Source organism: Pectinophora gossypiella, chromosome 19 (assembly GCF_024362695.1).
Source record: "Pectinophora gossypiella chromosome 19, ilPecGoss1.1, whole genome shotgun sequence".
Classification (NCBI taxonomy): Eukaryota; Metazoa; Arthropoda; class Insecta; order Lepidoptera; family Gelechiidae; genus Pectinophora; species Pectinophora gossypiella.
The window spans coordinates 12,073,344-12,090,467 of NC_065422.1; the positions used below are offsets into that span (position 1 = coordinate 12,073,344).

The 17,124-nt window shown below is 43.1% G+C and overlaps 1 protein-coding gene across 2 annotated transcripts; it reads right to left on the bottom strand.

Annotated features, from left to right (window-relative positions):
- Positions 1-4,710: 4,710 nt before the first annotated feature.
- On the bottom strand, positions 4,711-11,080 carry LOC126375639 (uncharacterized). Of its 2 annotated transcripts, none has more exons than XM_050022664.1 (4): positions 10,481-11,080; positions 10,160-10,336; positions 9,560-9,772; positions 4,711-8,924 (listed from the first exon to the last, which is right to left on the bottom strand). In XM_050022664.1, the coding sequence occupies exon 4, from the start codon at positions 8,676-8,678 to the stop codon at positions 5,316-5,318; it is 3,363 nt and encodes a 1,120-aa protein (XP_049878621.1). In that variant the 5' UTR covers positions 8,679-8,924; positions 9,560-9,772; positions 10,160-10,336; positions 10,481-11,080; the 3' UTR covers positions 4,711-5,315. The 2 variants fall into 2 exon arrangements, with proteins under 2 accessions (XP_049878621.1, XP_049878622.1); XM_050022665.1 differs by having other exon boundaries at positions 5,711-8,924; positions 10,481-11,077.
- Between the last annotated feature and the right edge of the window lie 6,044 nt (positions 11,081-17,124).

Genomic DNA, 17,124 nt, shown 5'->3' on the forward strand with positions numbered 1-17,124 from the left:
AATTACAATGTCATGGCTAATAATAATTATAAATTAATTATGTACTTATAAAATAAAATTACATTCAAGTGATTACAATAAAATACAATGTCAATTTTTAATAAAATCGTCCACAGAATATAGCTCCATATCCAACAAAAGGTTTTTTGTCCAAAAAACCGAATGATACGTCACATACCTCATTTTTTATACTAGTGGGTAGTTGCTCATATAACGTCGGACCGATGGTCCATGGTCTGAATCATACCTCAAAGTTTTCGTTACGATGTCACTAACAGCCTGTATATAAAGTTGTTTCTTATTTCAAATGACACCGTTTTCTTGTCCGTCCGTGTAGAGCCACCGATTCAGTAGCGCAATTTTCAAAAAGGGTGTAGTGTGAACCTTCATTTGAAATTAGGGCTCGCCCGCCACCTGTTTACAAAAACCTCCAACTACGTTCTATCTTACTATTCAGATGCCGCCTTATCGATATTTCCGCGATATCGATATAACAAAATATAATAGTGTAGAGAGAATCGATAGAACTCGTATTGAAACAGTGGCTACCAAGTAGTGAACATCATCTGCCTAGCGTTATCCCGTTTTTCACTTGATAGAGCACGATAGAGTATGTTTGGAGTATCGATACCGATAGTAGTGTATTACGCAATAATCTTATCATGTGGGTTGTGAGGTGGATAACCAACCTCATCAACCCAGATGTCAGGGTTACTATTGAGCCGCCAAAAGCCCCTAACGTGACTCATGTAGCGACTACGTATACATTAGTAAATTGTAACCGGGACCAGCGGCTTAACGTGCCTTCCGAAGCACGGATCATCTTACTTTCGGACAATCAGGTGATCAGCCTGTAATGTCCTAAACAAACTAAGGATCACAAAGTGATTTTTTGTGATATGTCTCCACTGAGATTCGAACCCGGGGGCAACGGATCGTGAGCCCAACGCTCAACCACTGGACCACGGAGGCCGTTGATGCAATAATTGTAGTATCCTTATCGATAGCTTATTGACCTACGTCACTATTTCTAAATACAAAACTGTCCGAGTGTGAAAGTATTTTGAAGGTAGACGCAAAATGAAAATTTTGCCCTAAGCCGTTGTGGATACTTTCTTTTGTGTGATTAGGTGGGTAGTATAAAATTTGATCATAAGGTGGATTTTCGTGATAAGCAACTGAATGCATTCTAAGTACGTCTTTTTTATTTTTTTCTTTGTCTGTTTATTGCACACGGAAGACTCAAAACAGTCACACGGTTCAACTAATTTCTAGTAGAAATTTCTTCCAGCAGATCAGGAAAGAGATAAATTTAAATCTAAGAGAGGCCAGATAAGCATATACGTTAATACCCTATGCCGAGTTTGTTAATTATAATAAATACATTTGTTTGTATATCTTAAATAACTGACAGTGGAACAGCGTTGTCGAGAACCATACTTGCGAAACAGGTGTTACTGCCAAAGAGGCAATTTCTTCAAAGCAACCTTTGGGTATAGGAAAAATATGAACAAATATAAGCGGTAGTACCTTAGTACTAAGTAGTAGTAATACATACATACATAAACAGCCTATATACGTCCCACTGCTGGTCACAGGCCTCCCCTCAATCAGAGAGAGAGAGAGAACATAGGGTAGGGTAGTTACTACTAACCCTATACCCTCTCTCATGTTCGGCACGATCATGTTAGGCACTATTACTATAGTTCCTAGTAATACTAATGACACTTCTTTTGTTTATTAACAGATCTCAGAAATCAGAATTACTTACTCAATGTAATCATCATGGATAAACTTGTTGAAGGTCAATGTAACATTTTTCAATTTACGTCATTTCGCAAGGTGTTATGGCTGACGAGAAAAAATGTCAAGAAACTGCAACGCATCTCAATGCGTTTGACCATAATCTACCCTGGTCTAAAGTAGCAATGTGGTCTAACTCTGCCCAAAGAAACGTATTGTTTTACAGACTTGCAGAAACAATATTTTTAAAAGTAATAACATAACGAATGAAGGAACTTTTTGAGTTGCGTCAACTCACGTGCCTAATTAAATAGAATATACGTTTATTGAGATAAACTCATTTCTTCGTACTTAAAAAAGTGTATAAAATAAACTTGCTACGTTCATTCTTGCCTTGGCAAAATGTAGGTAGCTTTCTTTTACAAAATAAAGTATTCCTTGGCAACCTTGCCTTACAAGGTAAGGAGATGAATAACCAGATGCCTTGGGAACCATTCCGCCTGAGCGTACTACTACTTTTGCAGTTGGAATATATTTGCGTATATACTTAATAGGTATAGGCTACTGGAGGGGGTGTGGAGCATACTCCACCAACCCGCATTGGAGCAGCGTGATGGAGTATGCTCCATACCCCCTCCGGTTGATTGAGGGGAGGCCTGTGCCCAGCAGTGGGACGTATATAGGCTGTTTATGTAAGTATGTGTATAGGCTACATTAGACCCCCGGTTATCAAGCTCGTAATTTTGCGAGGCGGATTGTCCTTTCTATACGTAGTTCGTCATCATCCTCATAGAACTATAACTCTCCGCTCCGCACCAATTCGTATAGAGCGCCGAGCTAGATTTACCTCACCCCCTCTGGGTCTTACTTTAGTCTAAATGGACGTTAGCCGCTAAGGAATAGTGAGACGCGAAGTCTCGAATAAAGAAAACTTTTCCATTGAAACTTGATTTGTTTATTTTAATCCTCAGTAAAAAACATCATCAGTGTTAAAGGAGGACAAACGGACTATCTGTCTCGGTCGTACTTACGTGGTAAGGCGACACTCAGTAAAATTGGGTTTGTCTTTGTCTATGATACTGTTCAGACAACTCATACAAAGTTGCAGGCTGTAGGCCACCCCGTTTCAAGGTAGTCGTAGCTTTATGCAAATCACTTGGAGACACCTGACGCAAGGCATTTACATAAATATTGTAAGCGGGCCAACTTATATCTGCAATACTCGTTTTCAGGTCTCTGAAATGCCTAGCATGTAAATGTGCTGGTTTTAGCTGAGAACTGCGTTTTGTAACTTGATTAGATATGTTTGTGATTAATAAATTGAAGTGATATGTCCGCAGCGGGATTTCAACCCGGGACCTCCGGATCGTGAGCCGAACGCTCAACCACTGGGCCATGCAGGCCGTTATAGTTTGGTAGGATAAACTTTGCAAAGTTACTTTATGCTTTCCGATTTACCTCAACATTTCAAAGTTTCAATATTATTATTATTTTAGTCTTGGTATTAGTGGGCTTCTACAAGTAATAATTTGAAATTTATTTAATCTTTTCTGTGTTCTCGTGGAATGGTTTGAATCCTTAACTGAATAAAATTTGACCCAGTTCGAAATATACACTTCATTTCAGTTAATGTATTATTACATTAGCATTAATGTTGAATGAAGCTTCAGATTTGAATTATGTATTTATATCCAAAATTTTGAGAATGTCTTTCGTTTTAACCGGGGATGTAACTGAGCTCCGTAAACGAAATCCAAAATATCGTATATCTTCATTCTCCTTCCCTTAACTATCGGATATCCGAAATTTTACATTCAGCTCTCTCAATCCTTTAAGTACTTACCTACCTTTTTTGAATTTTATTTTATTTATAATCCCTTCAAAATCTGATATGCGTAAACGAAATTATCCGAAACCAACGGTTAATCCGTTGTATATGTAATAAAACCATATACTTATATCCGATTATAGAAAAACGACGCTTTTTCTGGTTTGTACCATTCCGGGTTTTTAACTTTTTTTTTAATATAACATAACATTAACGTAAACTTTACATTATTATACACGTCCCACTGCTGCACACAGACCTACCTTCAATCAACCGGAGGGGATATGGAGCATACTCCACCACGCTGCTCCACTGCGGGTTTGTGAAGGTGTTTTTACGGCTAATAGCCGGGACCAACGGCTTAACGTGCCCTCCGGAGCACGGAATCACCTTATTTTTTTTCAGACAATCAGGTGATTTTTTACGATAAAGGACAATGAGTCAATATGTCCCCTTCCACAAACAGATTCCAGACATATCTCATTCGAAGCGTCTTAGCGAGTTGATATTTTCTTTCAATAGCGACTTCCTCGAAATACGCAGGGTTTAGCCGGAATTCTTTAAGTCCCTTAAAAAATAAATGTCTGTCTTTCCATGTTAACGTTATGTTCTTGTCTATGCAAATACGAAAAGCTTTATTCTTAGACTAAAATCAGAAGTCAACGTATAAATTTACTTAAACGCAAACGAAAACCAAGAAAACAGGCCATTTAGCATGAATTTCTTTACGAGAAAGTTTCAAGGCCCAAGGTCTTACAGAGTTGAGGCATTTTTCACTTTGAATTTAGGCTGGCTTCAGAATAATGCGTTTTTTTGACGTGACTTATTGTAAATTTGGCGCAGATGACATTAACTACTTGGCCGGACAAATGGGGAGCGCTGAAGGCTCTCCTCACCCGGTAAAGCGTAATACGCGCAAAGGTTCTATATTACAAAAATCATACTGTGTGATCCCTGTTTGGTCACAGACCGGACACTCCATACAAAAATCTCATAATTACCGTGTGCCGCTTTACCGTGCAAGTGCGAGCGGGACAGGCAGCCCGCGCTTCCTTAATCCTTAACGACTTACAGCCATTTAGACTAAAGTAAGACACAGAGGGGGTGAGGTAAACCTGGTGTGGGCATCTAGTTGTGGTCGATGCTCTGCTTGATGGTAGGTATGGGGAATAACACAGCTGGACAATGTTGACTGCACTTTTATTAATTTATATTATAAAATGTTTAACACACGATAGGTACACGTTAGTTAGGTTTGAGATCAGAAGGGCAAGTATTGCCACACTTAAATATTAAAAATATAATTTTGTTGGGGATGCCAACATGCTGCGGCCTGAGAGAATTTAAACTAAAAGAATACAATACAACTTATTCTATCCTCAAGAAATCAAATAAATAACTCATGGCTGCTAAATAATATTGCAAGTCACTTATATCATCAACTTACACAGTAATTAAATTAAACTTGCAAACCTTAACTTTGTTTTTAAAGTAATAACAATATAGCTTATAAATTCAATGAAATTGTAGGAAACGTAGCATATTTTTTACTTTTTACTCTAATAAGCAAGCTTAATATTTATGAGACATTACTTTATTATTTATTCGTAGAAAATTACTAATTCAATATTTTACAATTAGGTATATTGTAATTAACTCTTATAGAATAAACTTATCTTCGGATACATTACATAATAAAAAAAGGAAGAAGTGTTTTATGCTATCTTATTGTAAATAATAAAACTTATTCTAAAGGTAAAATACAAACGCTCGATAACGATCGAGTATACGTCTTGCCATTGGACGTTTTTAACTCTAAGGCTCGGACCTTACCGTCTCCGCCTGGGAAAATCTGAGTCACTCTAGCCATAGGCCAGTACAGAGGAGCTGAATTTGGCTCGCGCATTATAACTAATGAACCTACTGTTATGTTAGGCAAACTATCGCGCCATTTTGGTCGACTTTGCAATATGTTTAAGTATTGTTTGTGCCACGCTTTCCAAAAACATTGTTTCATGTTCTCAACCAAAGTCCAAAATTTGAGCCTATTAGCAGGAACCTCCGTTATGTCAGGTTCAGGGTAGGACACAAGTGGACCTCCTACTAAAAAATGTCCTGGTGTTAAGTAACTAAAATCTGCAATGTCCGAGGATGAAATCGGCATGATGGGTCGCGAGTTTAAAATGGCTTCAATTTGAGATAAAACCGTATTCAATTGTTCGTAAGTAAGTATACTTTTTTCTATTGTTCTTTTTAAGTGATATTTAGAACTTTTGACTGCAGCCTCCGCTAGACCAGCGAACACCGGTGAATACGCAGGAATAAAGTGGAATTTTATTCCTTGTTGGGAGGCAAACCCTTGCACCTGTGTCTGGTGGTCAACGGAGCCGTGCAGCTTGTACAAGTCAGCTAATTTGTTCCTTGCCCCTACAAATGCGGTCCCATTGTCGCAGAAGACCTCGGTGGGCAGTGATCGACGCGAAATAAATCTCTTAAAGCAGGCGAGAAAGGTATCCGTGGATAAGTCTGAAGCTAGTTCTAGATGAACCGCTTTTGTTGTGAAGCAGACGAATACACAGATGTAACCTTTACTAAGAGTTGCTCGCCTAATGCGTGAATTTTTTAACTGCACCGGCCCAGCGAAGTCCACTCCAACAACTTGAAAGGCCCTTGAAGCGGTGACACGCTGTTTTGGTAAGGAACCCATGAGCTGTCTTGCAGTGTTTGCTTTCATTCTGAAACAAACTAAACAGTTATGAATAACTTTTTTAATCGTTCTGATACCGTTTACTAACCAGTATTTTTGATTTATCTGCGCTAATAGCAGTTTGGGCCCTGCATGAAGCAATCGAAAATGCTCGTGACGTATAATAAGTTGCGTTAGTCGCGATTGCTTTGGCAAAATAGCAGGGTGTTTTTGTGTGTATGGAATGTCTGAGTTGTGTAGTCTACCTCCTACTCTAAGTACGCCCTCCTCGTCGAGAAATGGATGCAAAGGTTTTAATGAGCCTTTAATATGATCGCCTTTCAATAAGCATTTTATTTCTTCGTTATAATAGACTGTTTGCTCGTGCTTAATTAAAAGTAGCAGAGCCCTCTGCAATTCATTGCTCGACAAAAATTTCGTTCTTATTTTTGTGTTCGTCGGCTTACTGTTATGACGAAATCTAAGTATGTATGCTAAGATACGCTGCATTTTGTTAATGTCTGAAATGTTACGTATCATCATGTCGAGTACCTGCGACTGATCTAAAGTGCAAGAAAGGATAACTGCGCCATGATCTGCGTCTTCTGCTTGCGGTTTCAATTCAGGTAATTCTGTAGGCGACTGCATTTTATTGTTAAATGAATACTCCCTGTGCTGAAGGAAGGCTGGTCCGTTCCACCACAGTGTGCTGGAAGCTAGTACTCGCGGATCGTCCACTCCTCTGCTCACCAAGTCTGCAGGGTTCTCCTGAGTATTCACATACAGCCAGCGCCATCTATTAGTGAGTTGTTGGATTACTCTCACTCTGTTCGAAACATACGCTTGTAGTTTTGTGACTTCCGTTTTTAGCCAAGCTAAAGATATCTGCGAGTCAGAAAATAGGTAAACATCGTCTACTCGTATCTTTGTTGTGAGCGTTTCATGCACTCTGGTTATTAACTTTGCTAGTAACAGACATGCGTTGAGTTCGAGCCTCGGAACGGTCAACGGTTTCGTGCGTGGATTGATGCGTGATTTCGAACACAGTAAGGATGTTTCAACTGTACCTGATGAGTGAACCACTCGTAGATATACACAGCAACCGTAGCCCGTAGAACTCGAAGCGTCTGCGAATCCAATGAGCTGCACAGCTTCAGCGTCTGAGGGAATCTGTATGTTTCTTTTTAATTTAATAGTGTCCATAGAAGCTAGGTTATTAGAAAATTGTACCCACTCGTCATGTATGTGCTGAGGCGGACATGCGTCCCACTCCATCTTCTCAAGCCATAGCTGCTGCATAATGACCTTCGCCTTCACCACAATCGGACAAACAAAGCCTAGCGGGTCATAAAATCGAGAAATCTGGCTTAAGATATTTCTTTTTGTGATGTTTTGTGTATGCATGTTTGTGGGAGGTGTTATGACAAAGCAATTTTCCTGTACGTCTATAGACAGACCTAGCGCCTTTATATTATAATTTTCCTTTTGAAGTTCTATATCATCCAACTGTTGTAGGCTCGTGGGAATATCTGACAACACCTGTTTGTTGTTGGATGACCACTTGTGCAATTCGAAGCTACCCAGAGCCAGCAATTGTGTTAGTTGCATTTTTGCCTCAAGTAATGTATTCAAATTAGAGTGCGAAACCATGACGTCATCGACATAGGTACAGTTTTTAATTATGGAAGCGGCTAAAGGTAAGTTAGTTTCATTCTGTTTTGCAAGCTCTAGTAAGCATCGAGTCGCTAAATAACTTGACGATTTTAATCCATATGTGACGGTATCTAATCGTATACATTTAATGGGTTGGGAAGGGTCCTCACGCCATAAAATATTTTGTAATGAGGTGTGTTCAGGATTTACTAAGACCCCCCTAAACATACGTTTGATATCTGCATTAAATGTATAATCTCCGAATCTATATAAAATGACTATGTCAAAGAGATCCCTTTGCACGACCGGGCCGTTAAGTAAAATGTCGTTGAGAGAAACCTTACTGCGCGTGTTCATAGACGCGTCGAACACTACTCGTGTGCGAGTGGTTTTGCTGCTCTCGTTTATAACCGCGTGGTGTGGGAGAAAATATACGGGATCCTGCCTCAAATTATAAGAATCCAAATTAATATAATGACCGTGTCCCAGCTCTACATATTCGTTTATGAACTTACTATATTCTGAGTGTAAAACACTATTTTTATTCAATTTTTTCTCAAGACTTAAGAACCTATACAAAGCTAAATCGAAAGATTCACCTAATGTTTCATTCACATCAGAAATAGGAATCTTCAGTGGTAAGTCCACTTGGAATTTATTATTTTCCAATTTCATAGTACTTTGAAAGTTATTTTCTACAATGTCATGTTCTGAAAGTTGCTCCTTATATACCTCAGGTACAGACTCAGTTTGGAAGAAGTTTGCCATAGTATCATTTAAATTGTTGTCACACTTCGTGCATAAGAGCGATATAAGCTTTGTTACCTCATGCTGGCTTGGTAAAGCACCGCCAATTATATGTCCAAACTTAGTGTTTAAGATGCGCGGGCCATCCTCGGGCGGAGCGGTAGGTGTCGCGTAAGCGCACGGCTCAGGCCGCAGCGCCGCCGGGCTCGGCAGCAGCGTGTGGCTCGGCCGAGGCTCGCTGTGCTGGCTCGCCGGGGGCTCCAGTATCTGAAAAAATACGTCGGCACCAATCAGCATGTGTATATCAGATGGTAGGAAAAAGTCATCGTCAGCCAGCTCTATTCCTGCAGGTATTTTGATCCTGGAAGTGTCTATCTTCTGCTGAGGCAAGCGACATGTTATTGTGTCCACTACGTGGCAGTTGATGGATGTTTTGTAAGGAGACTTCAATGAATGTATTTCTAATGGGATGGAAAATTTTACACTGCTTTTATTATCTGTGACTCCTATGATGTGAGTGCTATTCTGCACAGGAGCCAATCCCAAGACTTTTACAAGCTTGCTTGTCACCAAGGAAGCTTGGGAGGCAGAATCTAGTACTGCTTTCACATGGACCTCTCTCTGGTCCTGGGCAATAAGTTTGATGCGAGCTGTGGGGAGTAAAATGTCATTAGATACTTTACTTGAGAGCATAATGACTGGCTCTGTCTTTGAATCGAGATGGATCAGTGTGTTGTGGTTTAGCTTGCACTGACCACATCTAAAATGGTATCTACATTTACCCATGTGTTTATTCAAACATGTATTGCACAGCTCTTTTTCTTTAACAAAGTTAATTCTGTCTACTATAGGTAGAAGTTTAAATTTACTGCATGAAAATATTTTATGTTCTGTGGACTTACAGTAATTGCATGCTGGTTTGCTTCCCACCGCTGCTACGTTGACTGCCAATCTGGACTGCCTGTTACCATAGGCGTTGCTGGTAGAGGGCTTCGCAGGAGGCTCAGCATTTTCCATTGCGAGCGCTCTCTTCTCTAAAAATGCCAGCAGCTCCTTAACCGTGGGCTCTGCAGACGTGTCACGTTCCATGTGGTAGGCTCTTCCCGTGTAAGAATCTAATTTCCGTACCAAAATACAAATTAGGATGGGATCCCAGTTGTCAACGCATGTATTCATGTTTTTGATTGCGGCCAAGTGTTGTCTGACTTGACAAATAAATTCCCTAAGCTGGGTGGGAGTCGAACGAGATATGTGGGGCAAGTCCAATAAAATATTTACATGTTCATTAATAACCTGAAATTTCTGACAGTACCTATCATCGAGCATTTTGATTGCTTCATCATAGCTGGCACTGGTGAGTGGTAAGTTTTGAATCAATTTAAGTGGTTCACTGCTTAAAAAGTTTCTCAAATAATGGAGTTTTTGTATATTGTCAAGCGTGGCATCATTGTGAATTACAGATTTGAACAGTTCAATAAATGGTGTATATTCGGAATATTTACCTGCGAATATAGGAATCCCTAAAGTTGGTAGGTTCACCAATCTCTTAGCTGGAGGAGGCGGAGGCGGAGGCTGCAAAACCTGCTTGCGGGACGCAATTTCCCGATCCAAAATAGAGAGGACGGAATACATTTTGTCCTCTGTTGTCGCGATATCTTCCGACATTTCCTCTTTAGGATCTAGAAAGATTATTTCTCTATTATAATTTTCGTATTGTTCATAAGTCAATAGCACTTTTTTGCGCTTTTCTTCAAGCGTGGCTAACGGAACATCTTTTAACTTATTGACGTCGGATAATGTGGTATGAAAACGTGTCAACGTACCTTTATTATAGCCGCGGTTTAACTTAAGTTTGCTTAGTTTTGCAGCTACGTCCTCCTCTCCGTTAGAAACAGACATTTTCACAATGATAACAACGTATACACTCAATAAATTCTAAATATTCTGTTGTAACACGGAATTACATCAAAATGGCGTGTATAAAAATTGCGTTTACGCTACTAAAAAACTACTGAGTAACGTCAAACGTACACGACTAAATTAAACAACCTCTTAAAATTAATAGGAATATATGCTGTCCTTGTTACTTGCGTTGAGAACTACTATCTTGCGTTTCACTCGATTTCGTGTACCAATACCTCCTTATTGCGTCGCGTTGGCAGAACTTCAACTTCGACGAATAGGCGATCGCGTTGCTTCTGTGTTCAGCCAATGGCGCGTTGACGTTTCGCGCTTCGGTCGATGAGCGGTCGATGATGAATTTCCGATAAAGCGCGGGACGTTTCAATTGTGTTTAGGGTGAATTCTGAAAATATGCTGCAAAATCCGACCTTATTTCCTGTAGACACGGGTGACTGTCGCTCGCAGGGAACTTCACCACGACGAAAAAGATGACGAAAGACGCAAAATGGCGGCGAAATGAAATGCGAAATTATCTTGATAGAGATTGTATGAAACGATGTAAATGTTGTAGTTCTTCAACGATGATGAAATATCTTGCTGCACTGTGTATTTTTCTGCGTGTGCCAAATAGTACTCGTCTTCTCTGCACTGTCGTTAGAAAGCCGAAGTCGAATGTAAATCGCGACTTGATCGCGGCAATCTTCCTCGCAGCTGGCTGATTCTTATTACCGGGACGAAGGACCAATGTGGGCATCTAGTTGTGGTCGATGCTCTGCTTGATGGTAGGTATGGGGAATAACACAGCTGGACAATGTTGACTGCACTTTTATTAATTTATATTATAAAATCTTTAACACACGATAGGTACACGTTAGTTAGGTTTGAGATCAGAAGGGCAAGTATTGCCACACTTAAATATTAAAAATTATAGCAACCCGGCCTACCGAACATTGTCTGGGTCGGCGAAACGAACGAGCCTCGCGCGGTCGTATGCCCGCGCGCTTTAATTGTTAAATGAGCGTGCCGCGCCATCCCCCGCGCGCCTCCGCTATCTGTCACTTTCATATTTTCTCTCTTCTCTGGACGATTGCGAACCACGCGCACACTATACGCGCCCTTTCTTAAATTTGTGTGCCAATCTTGTAAGAACTCGTGTGAATCTGAATATATTGTGACAATCACCCTATTAAACAAAAGATTACCCTGAGATCCGACTGTTTTACTTCAACACCTGGCTAGCCACCCCCATATCTGGCAGCCCAACGCGGTTATTCAAGATTTTCAACTCCAGATATTATAAGGTACGTCGTGAATTCTACAAGATAATTATAAGAAAACACAGATACCTAACGATACATCGTGATTTCTACAAGATAATAATAATTGTAACACGCCTATACAATCTGGAGGCCCTCCGAGATTTTTTACAAGATTTCTACGTGGATTCGAATATTTCGTGATAATGCCACGCACTCGAAGTCAGGAGCAAACTTTACGGCCCGATGATGATGCTGCTTACGACCCGCCGCCGCCCACACGTGACGACGCCGGCGCGGCCGACGCATTCCCACCTTCCATCGGCGACCGGTTCTCTATTCCCCCTACCGATGCCAGCGTGACATTCTCACAGGAAAGTGTCGCCGCCCTCGTCGCGACACTTCAGAAAACCCAGACAGAAGCCTTCAAAGACGTACTCGAGTCTGTTTTGAGTCATCGTGCGACCTCATCGACTCCGGCGCCGCTACCAGACAGCCATGCTAATATGTCTCAATGTAAAGCTACATACAGCGGCAGCGGCGACCCGACGGACGTGGAAGCGTTTATAGATGCGGTCGACAGTTATATTGAATGTACACAGATCAGCGATGCAAATGTAGTCAGAGGCATATCTATGCTTTTAACGCAAGACGCAGCCACATGGTGGCTGGGCATTAAGAATACTATCTCTACATGGGACGAAGCCAAAGAGAACCTGATAAGTGCCTTTGGAGACCGACGTCCGCCTCATCGCCTGTACCTACAACTGTTCAAAATGGCTCATGACAAGGAAAGTACAGATATTTTTATAGCTAGAGCACGCGCTCTCTTAGCACGCCTCCCTCGCGGCGATCTTAGCGAGAAAGTAGAGCTAGACATGGTGTACGGGTTATTGAACGACCGTATACGACGACAAGTGCGACGAGAAGAAGTTACGACGTTCGCAGGACTACTCCGCCGTGCACGTGAAATAGAAGATGCGACGGCGCCGATCGTGCCGCCCGTCGCTCACCGTCGCGCCATGCCCGCCGCCGCGCAGCCAAGCCGCGCGCCCGCCGCGCATGCTGCAGTCGCTGGCCGCGCCCCGCCTGTCACCGAGCCCGCTTTCTCCGTCCCTCCGACGCGCCCCGAGCCTACGTCGATGCCCGCCGCCCACGCCCCTGCACCTCCACCTGCGCGAGACCCGGCTCCCGCCACTGCAAAGAAGCAGCGGCCAGTGTGTACCTACTGCAAGAGGTTCGGTCACACTAGAGATGCATGCCGTAAGTTAGCGAACACTCAAGGTGAGACAAAATTTAATACTTGGGTGGAGTCGAATGGACATAATAATGAGGACAAGTGTAAAGAAAGCTTTTATTGTGTGGAATTTACTAATAAGTCCAATATTCCTTCTTCAAATAACCATTTGAACGCTAGAGACTGTAATGTTCCATACCAATCTGATAACTTAGCTATAAATAATACTTACAATACTCATATGTCAGATGTGTTGCTCTTATCAGATAAGAATAATTCCAATAGTTCAGAGGGTGTTTGTGTTCATCAACTTAAGGGTTGTCATTGTTATTGCTTAATACATAATAATGTTAATAATTTTAACACTAATAACTCTGCTTGCTTTCTGGATAAGGGTGACCATAACAAATTTATTTCTAAGGATAAATTTTTTAATGAATGTTTTGTGAATGTTCAACAACCTAAGGGTTGCCATTGTTATTGCTCAATTCATAACGATGCTTATAATTCTAAGTCTACTAACTGTGATTGTTATATGGATAAGGGTGACCATGCGAAATTTAATTATCGGGATAAGTATTTAAATGAATGTACTTTGAATATTGATGAGTGTGCACGTACGGGGGACGCATCATTGTTAGGCAACGACCACGTCAGGCTCGCTTCGCATCAGGACATGCGACCAATTTTTAAAATCGAAATTTTGGGTGTTAATGGTACTGCTTTGATTGACACAGGCGCTAAGCATTGCATTGCGGGTCATACGCTATATACTCTCCTTCTACGTCGAGGCCATCCTCTTCACCGCACGTCGAGACGGGTGAAGCTCGCCGACGGCCACATTCGCGTAATGGATGTACTAACTACAACATTACAGGTGAGGTTGGAACACACTGTTATTTCTATCCCATTTCTGGTATTCCCGGACTCCGACAACAACGAGACACTCCTCGGTATCGACTTTATTTCTGCCGCCGGAGTAGTGTTAGACTTCAGCTCAGAAACTTGGTACTTCAGCAAATCTAGTACTCGTTACAAGCTTCTGTTTGAACCCGCCTCTCGCGACGTCAACTGCGCTTCTGCAGACGTGCTTCGGGAAGACGAAGGCACCCATCTTGGCTCAGCTGAACGACAGGCGCTTGCCCAAGTACTCGTCAAGTACGCCCAGATCTTCGAGCCAGGGGGAGCCCCGACACCTTACGCCGAGCATCGCATCGATACAGGTGAGCACCCTCCTATTGCTGTACCTCCCTATCGCTTGAATCCTGCAAAGAAAGAGTTGATGAGAAAGGAGATAGAAGATATGCTACAGGCCGACATTATCGAAGAATGTGAGTCTGCATGGAGTGCCCCGGCGCTGCTCGTGCCGAAGTCAGATGGTAGTATCCGCTTCTGTATCGACTACAGACGGTTAAATTCTGTCACCAAATCTGATACTTACCCCATGCCTCTCATTGATGAGCTCGTACAGTCAACGAAAAGGAACTGCTACATGAGTACCCTAGATTTAAAGGCGGGTTACTGGCAAGTTAGCGTCAGTGAAGCTGACAGGGACAAAACAGCTTTTGTAACACCTCTAGGTACTTATCGTTTCAAGAGAATGCCGTTCGGATTGAAAAATGCTCCGGCGACATTTCAGCGGCTCATCGATCGCTTCAGGACATGTGCAGCATTAAAAGATGTAACTATACTCACTTACTTAGATGACATACTAGTCATTTCAGAAGGACTTCAGCAACACCTGCGTGACCTCGAGGCAGTCTTCCAACGCCTTAGCCAATTTAATCTGCACGTCAACCGGAAGAAATGCGTGTTCGCCAGAGAAAGCGTCCGTTACCTGGGGCACGTCATCACGCAAGAAGGCGTCTCCGTTGACCGTGACAAGGTAAACGCTGTCCTCGAGATGAAGGAGCCGTCAAACCTCAAACACATGAGGACTTTCCTTCAAACCTGTTCATGGTTTAGAAAATTCATTCCTAACTTCTCCAAAGTCGCTGAGCCACTTACACGGTTGACTAGGAAGAATCAAGTTTGGTCTTGGGGCCCTGCTCAGTCGCAAGCGTTCAATACACTGAAGCAGTTGCTTACTTCTGCCCCAATATTGATCCAACCTGATTTCAATAATCCCTTCATTCTGCGCACCGACGCAAGCAACTACGCCTTAGGCGCGGTCTTATTACAGGGGGAGGACAAGGAGGAAAGGCCCATCGAGTACGCAAGTAGACTCCTTTCTGCAGCTGAAAGAAACTACTCCACAACCGAGCGTGAAGCTCTGGCCGTTGTGTGGGCAGTTGAACGTTTTCGTTCCTATTTAGATGGACAACCGGTAGTCATCGGAAGTGACCATCAACCTCTTCGCTGGCTGCTGTCACTGAAATCGCCAACCGGAAGGTTAGTACGTTGGGCATTAAAGCTCCAATCGTTTGATATTCGATTCCAGTACACACCAGGGAAAGCTAACGTCGTGGCAGACACCCTGAGCCGACCCATCTGCTCTGGAGGCACCCGCGAGGACTGCGGCGTCTGTTCGGTAATTATTGAATTACCTACTAAAAAGCCCGAGCAGATAAGACAGGAGCAACTTACCGATCCGGAGGTCGCCAAGATAGTCCAGGAGCTGGAAGCCACCGACGAAACAGCAGCACAACGATGGACTGAAAGAGGTTACCTACTAAACCAAGGCGTGCTATACAGGTATAATCCTGATTCAGACAGCGAGTCACCGCAGCTTGTCATTCCAGCAACTCAGGTAAATGACATAATCAAGCAGTGCCACGATTCCCCGCTGGCTGGTCACCCTGGTATAGACAGGACCTACCAGAAAATCGCGCAGCTGTACTACTTCACTGGAATGCGGCGCTTAGTCACGGAGTACGTGAAATCCTGCATCCATTGCCAAAGGTATAAAGCCACAAATGCCAAGCCTCCCGGCCTTCTTCAAACACCAGTTATGAATCAACGTAATGAGGTGCTAGCCATTGACCTCTTCGGCCCACTCCCGGAGGGTGAGCAGGGGGAGCGTTGGATATTGCTCGTCGAGGACACAGCGACCAGGTGGGTAGAGCTATTTGCCCTAAAGGAAGCCACATCAGAAGCATGTGCGCGTGTCCTCATCGAGGAATATTTCATGCGATACGGGTTGCCTCGCCGGATAATATCGGACAACGGCGTCCAATTCATCTCGGCAGTCATGCGCCAATGCATGTCGGTCCTGGATGTGAAGCAAAACTTCGTGCCACTCTACCATCCAGAAGCCAACCCTGCAGAGAGAAAGAATCGCGACTTAAAGGTAATGTTAGCGCAACTCGTGGAGAACGACCATCCATCCTGGCCAAAGAAGCTACACATCATTCGCTTTGCCCTGAACAACGCGCCATGCCGCACTACAGGTAAGACGCCAGCTTATTTGACCTTGGCTAGAGAGATGAGGTCTCCCACAGAGGTCACACATGACCTTCGTGCTATTCTAGACAAAGATAACTTTGTCCCACAGATAACACCATATCTCAGACAATTTATCAACTCCCTATCGGCGATCCGGGAACGTGTAGAAGTGCAGCAGGACAAGCGCAAAGAGTACGCTGACCAGTCACGGCGTCCTGGAGACCACTTTCAAGTAGGTGACTTAGTTCTTCTACAATCACACGTCCTGAGCAAGAGTTCCAAGGAGCTTACATCCAAATTCGTCCCACGTCGAGATGGTCCTTATCGCATCGCGCAGAAGGTTAGTCCTACGACCTACAGCATCGCGCGCATGGAGAACCCCGACGATATTATAGGGAAGTATCATCTTCAAGATCTTACTCGGTACACAGGCAGCGAGGTAACTCCACCTAAACCTGTCATTCCTAAAAGGAAACGAGGACGACCGGGTAGGAAGCAGTCTGAGCAGCCAGTCCAGGAGCGAGGACGTCCTCCAGGACTGGAGGGGGAGTATATAGCAACCCGGCCTACCGAACATTGTCTGGGTCGGCGAAACGAACGAGCCTCGCGCGGTCGTATGCCCGCGCGCTTTAATTGTTAAATGAGCGTGCCGCGCCATCCCCCGCGCGCCTCCGCTATCTGTCACTTT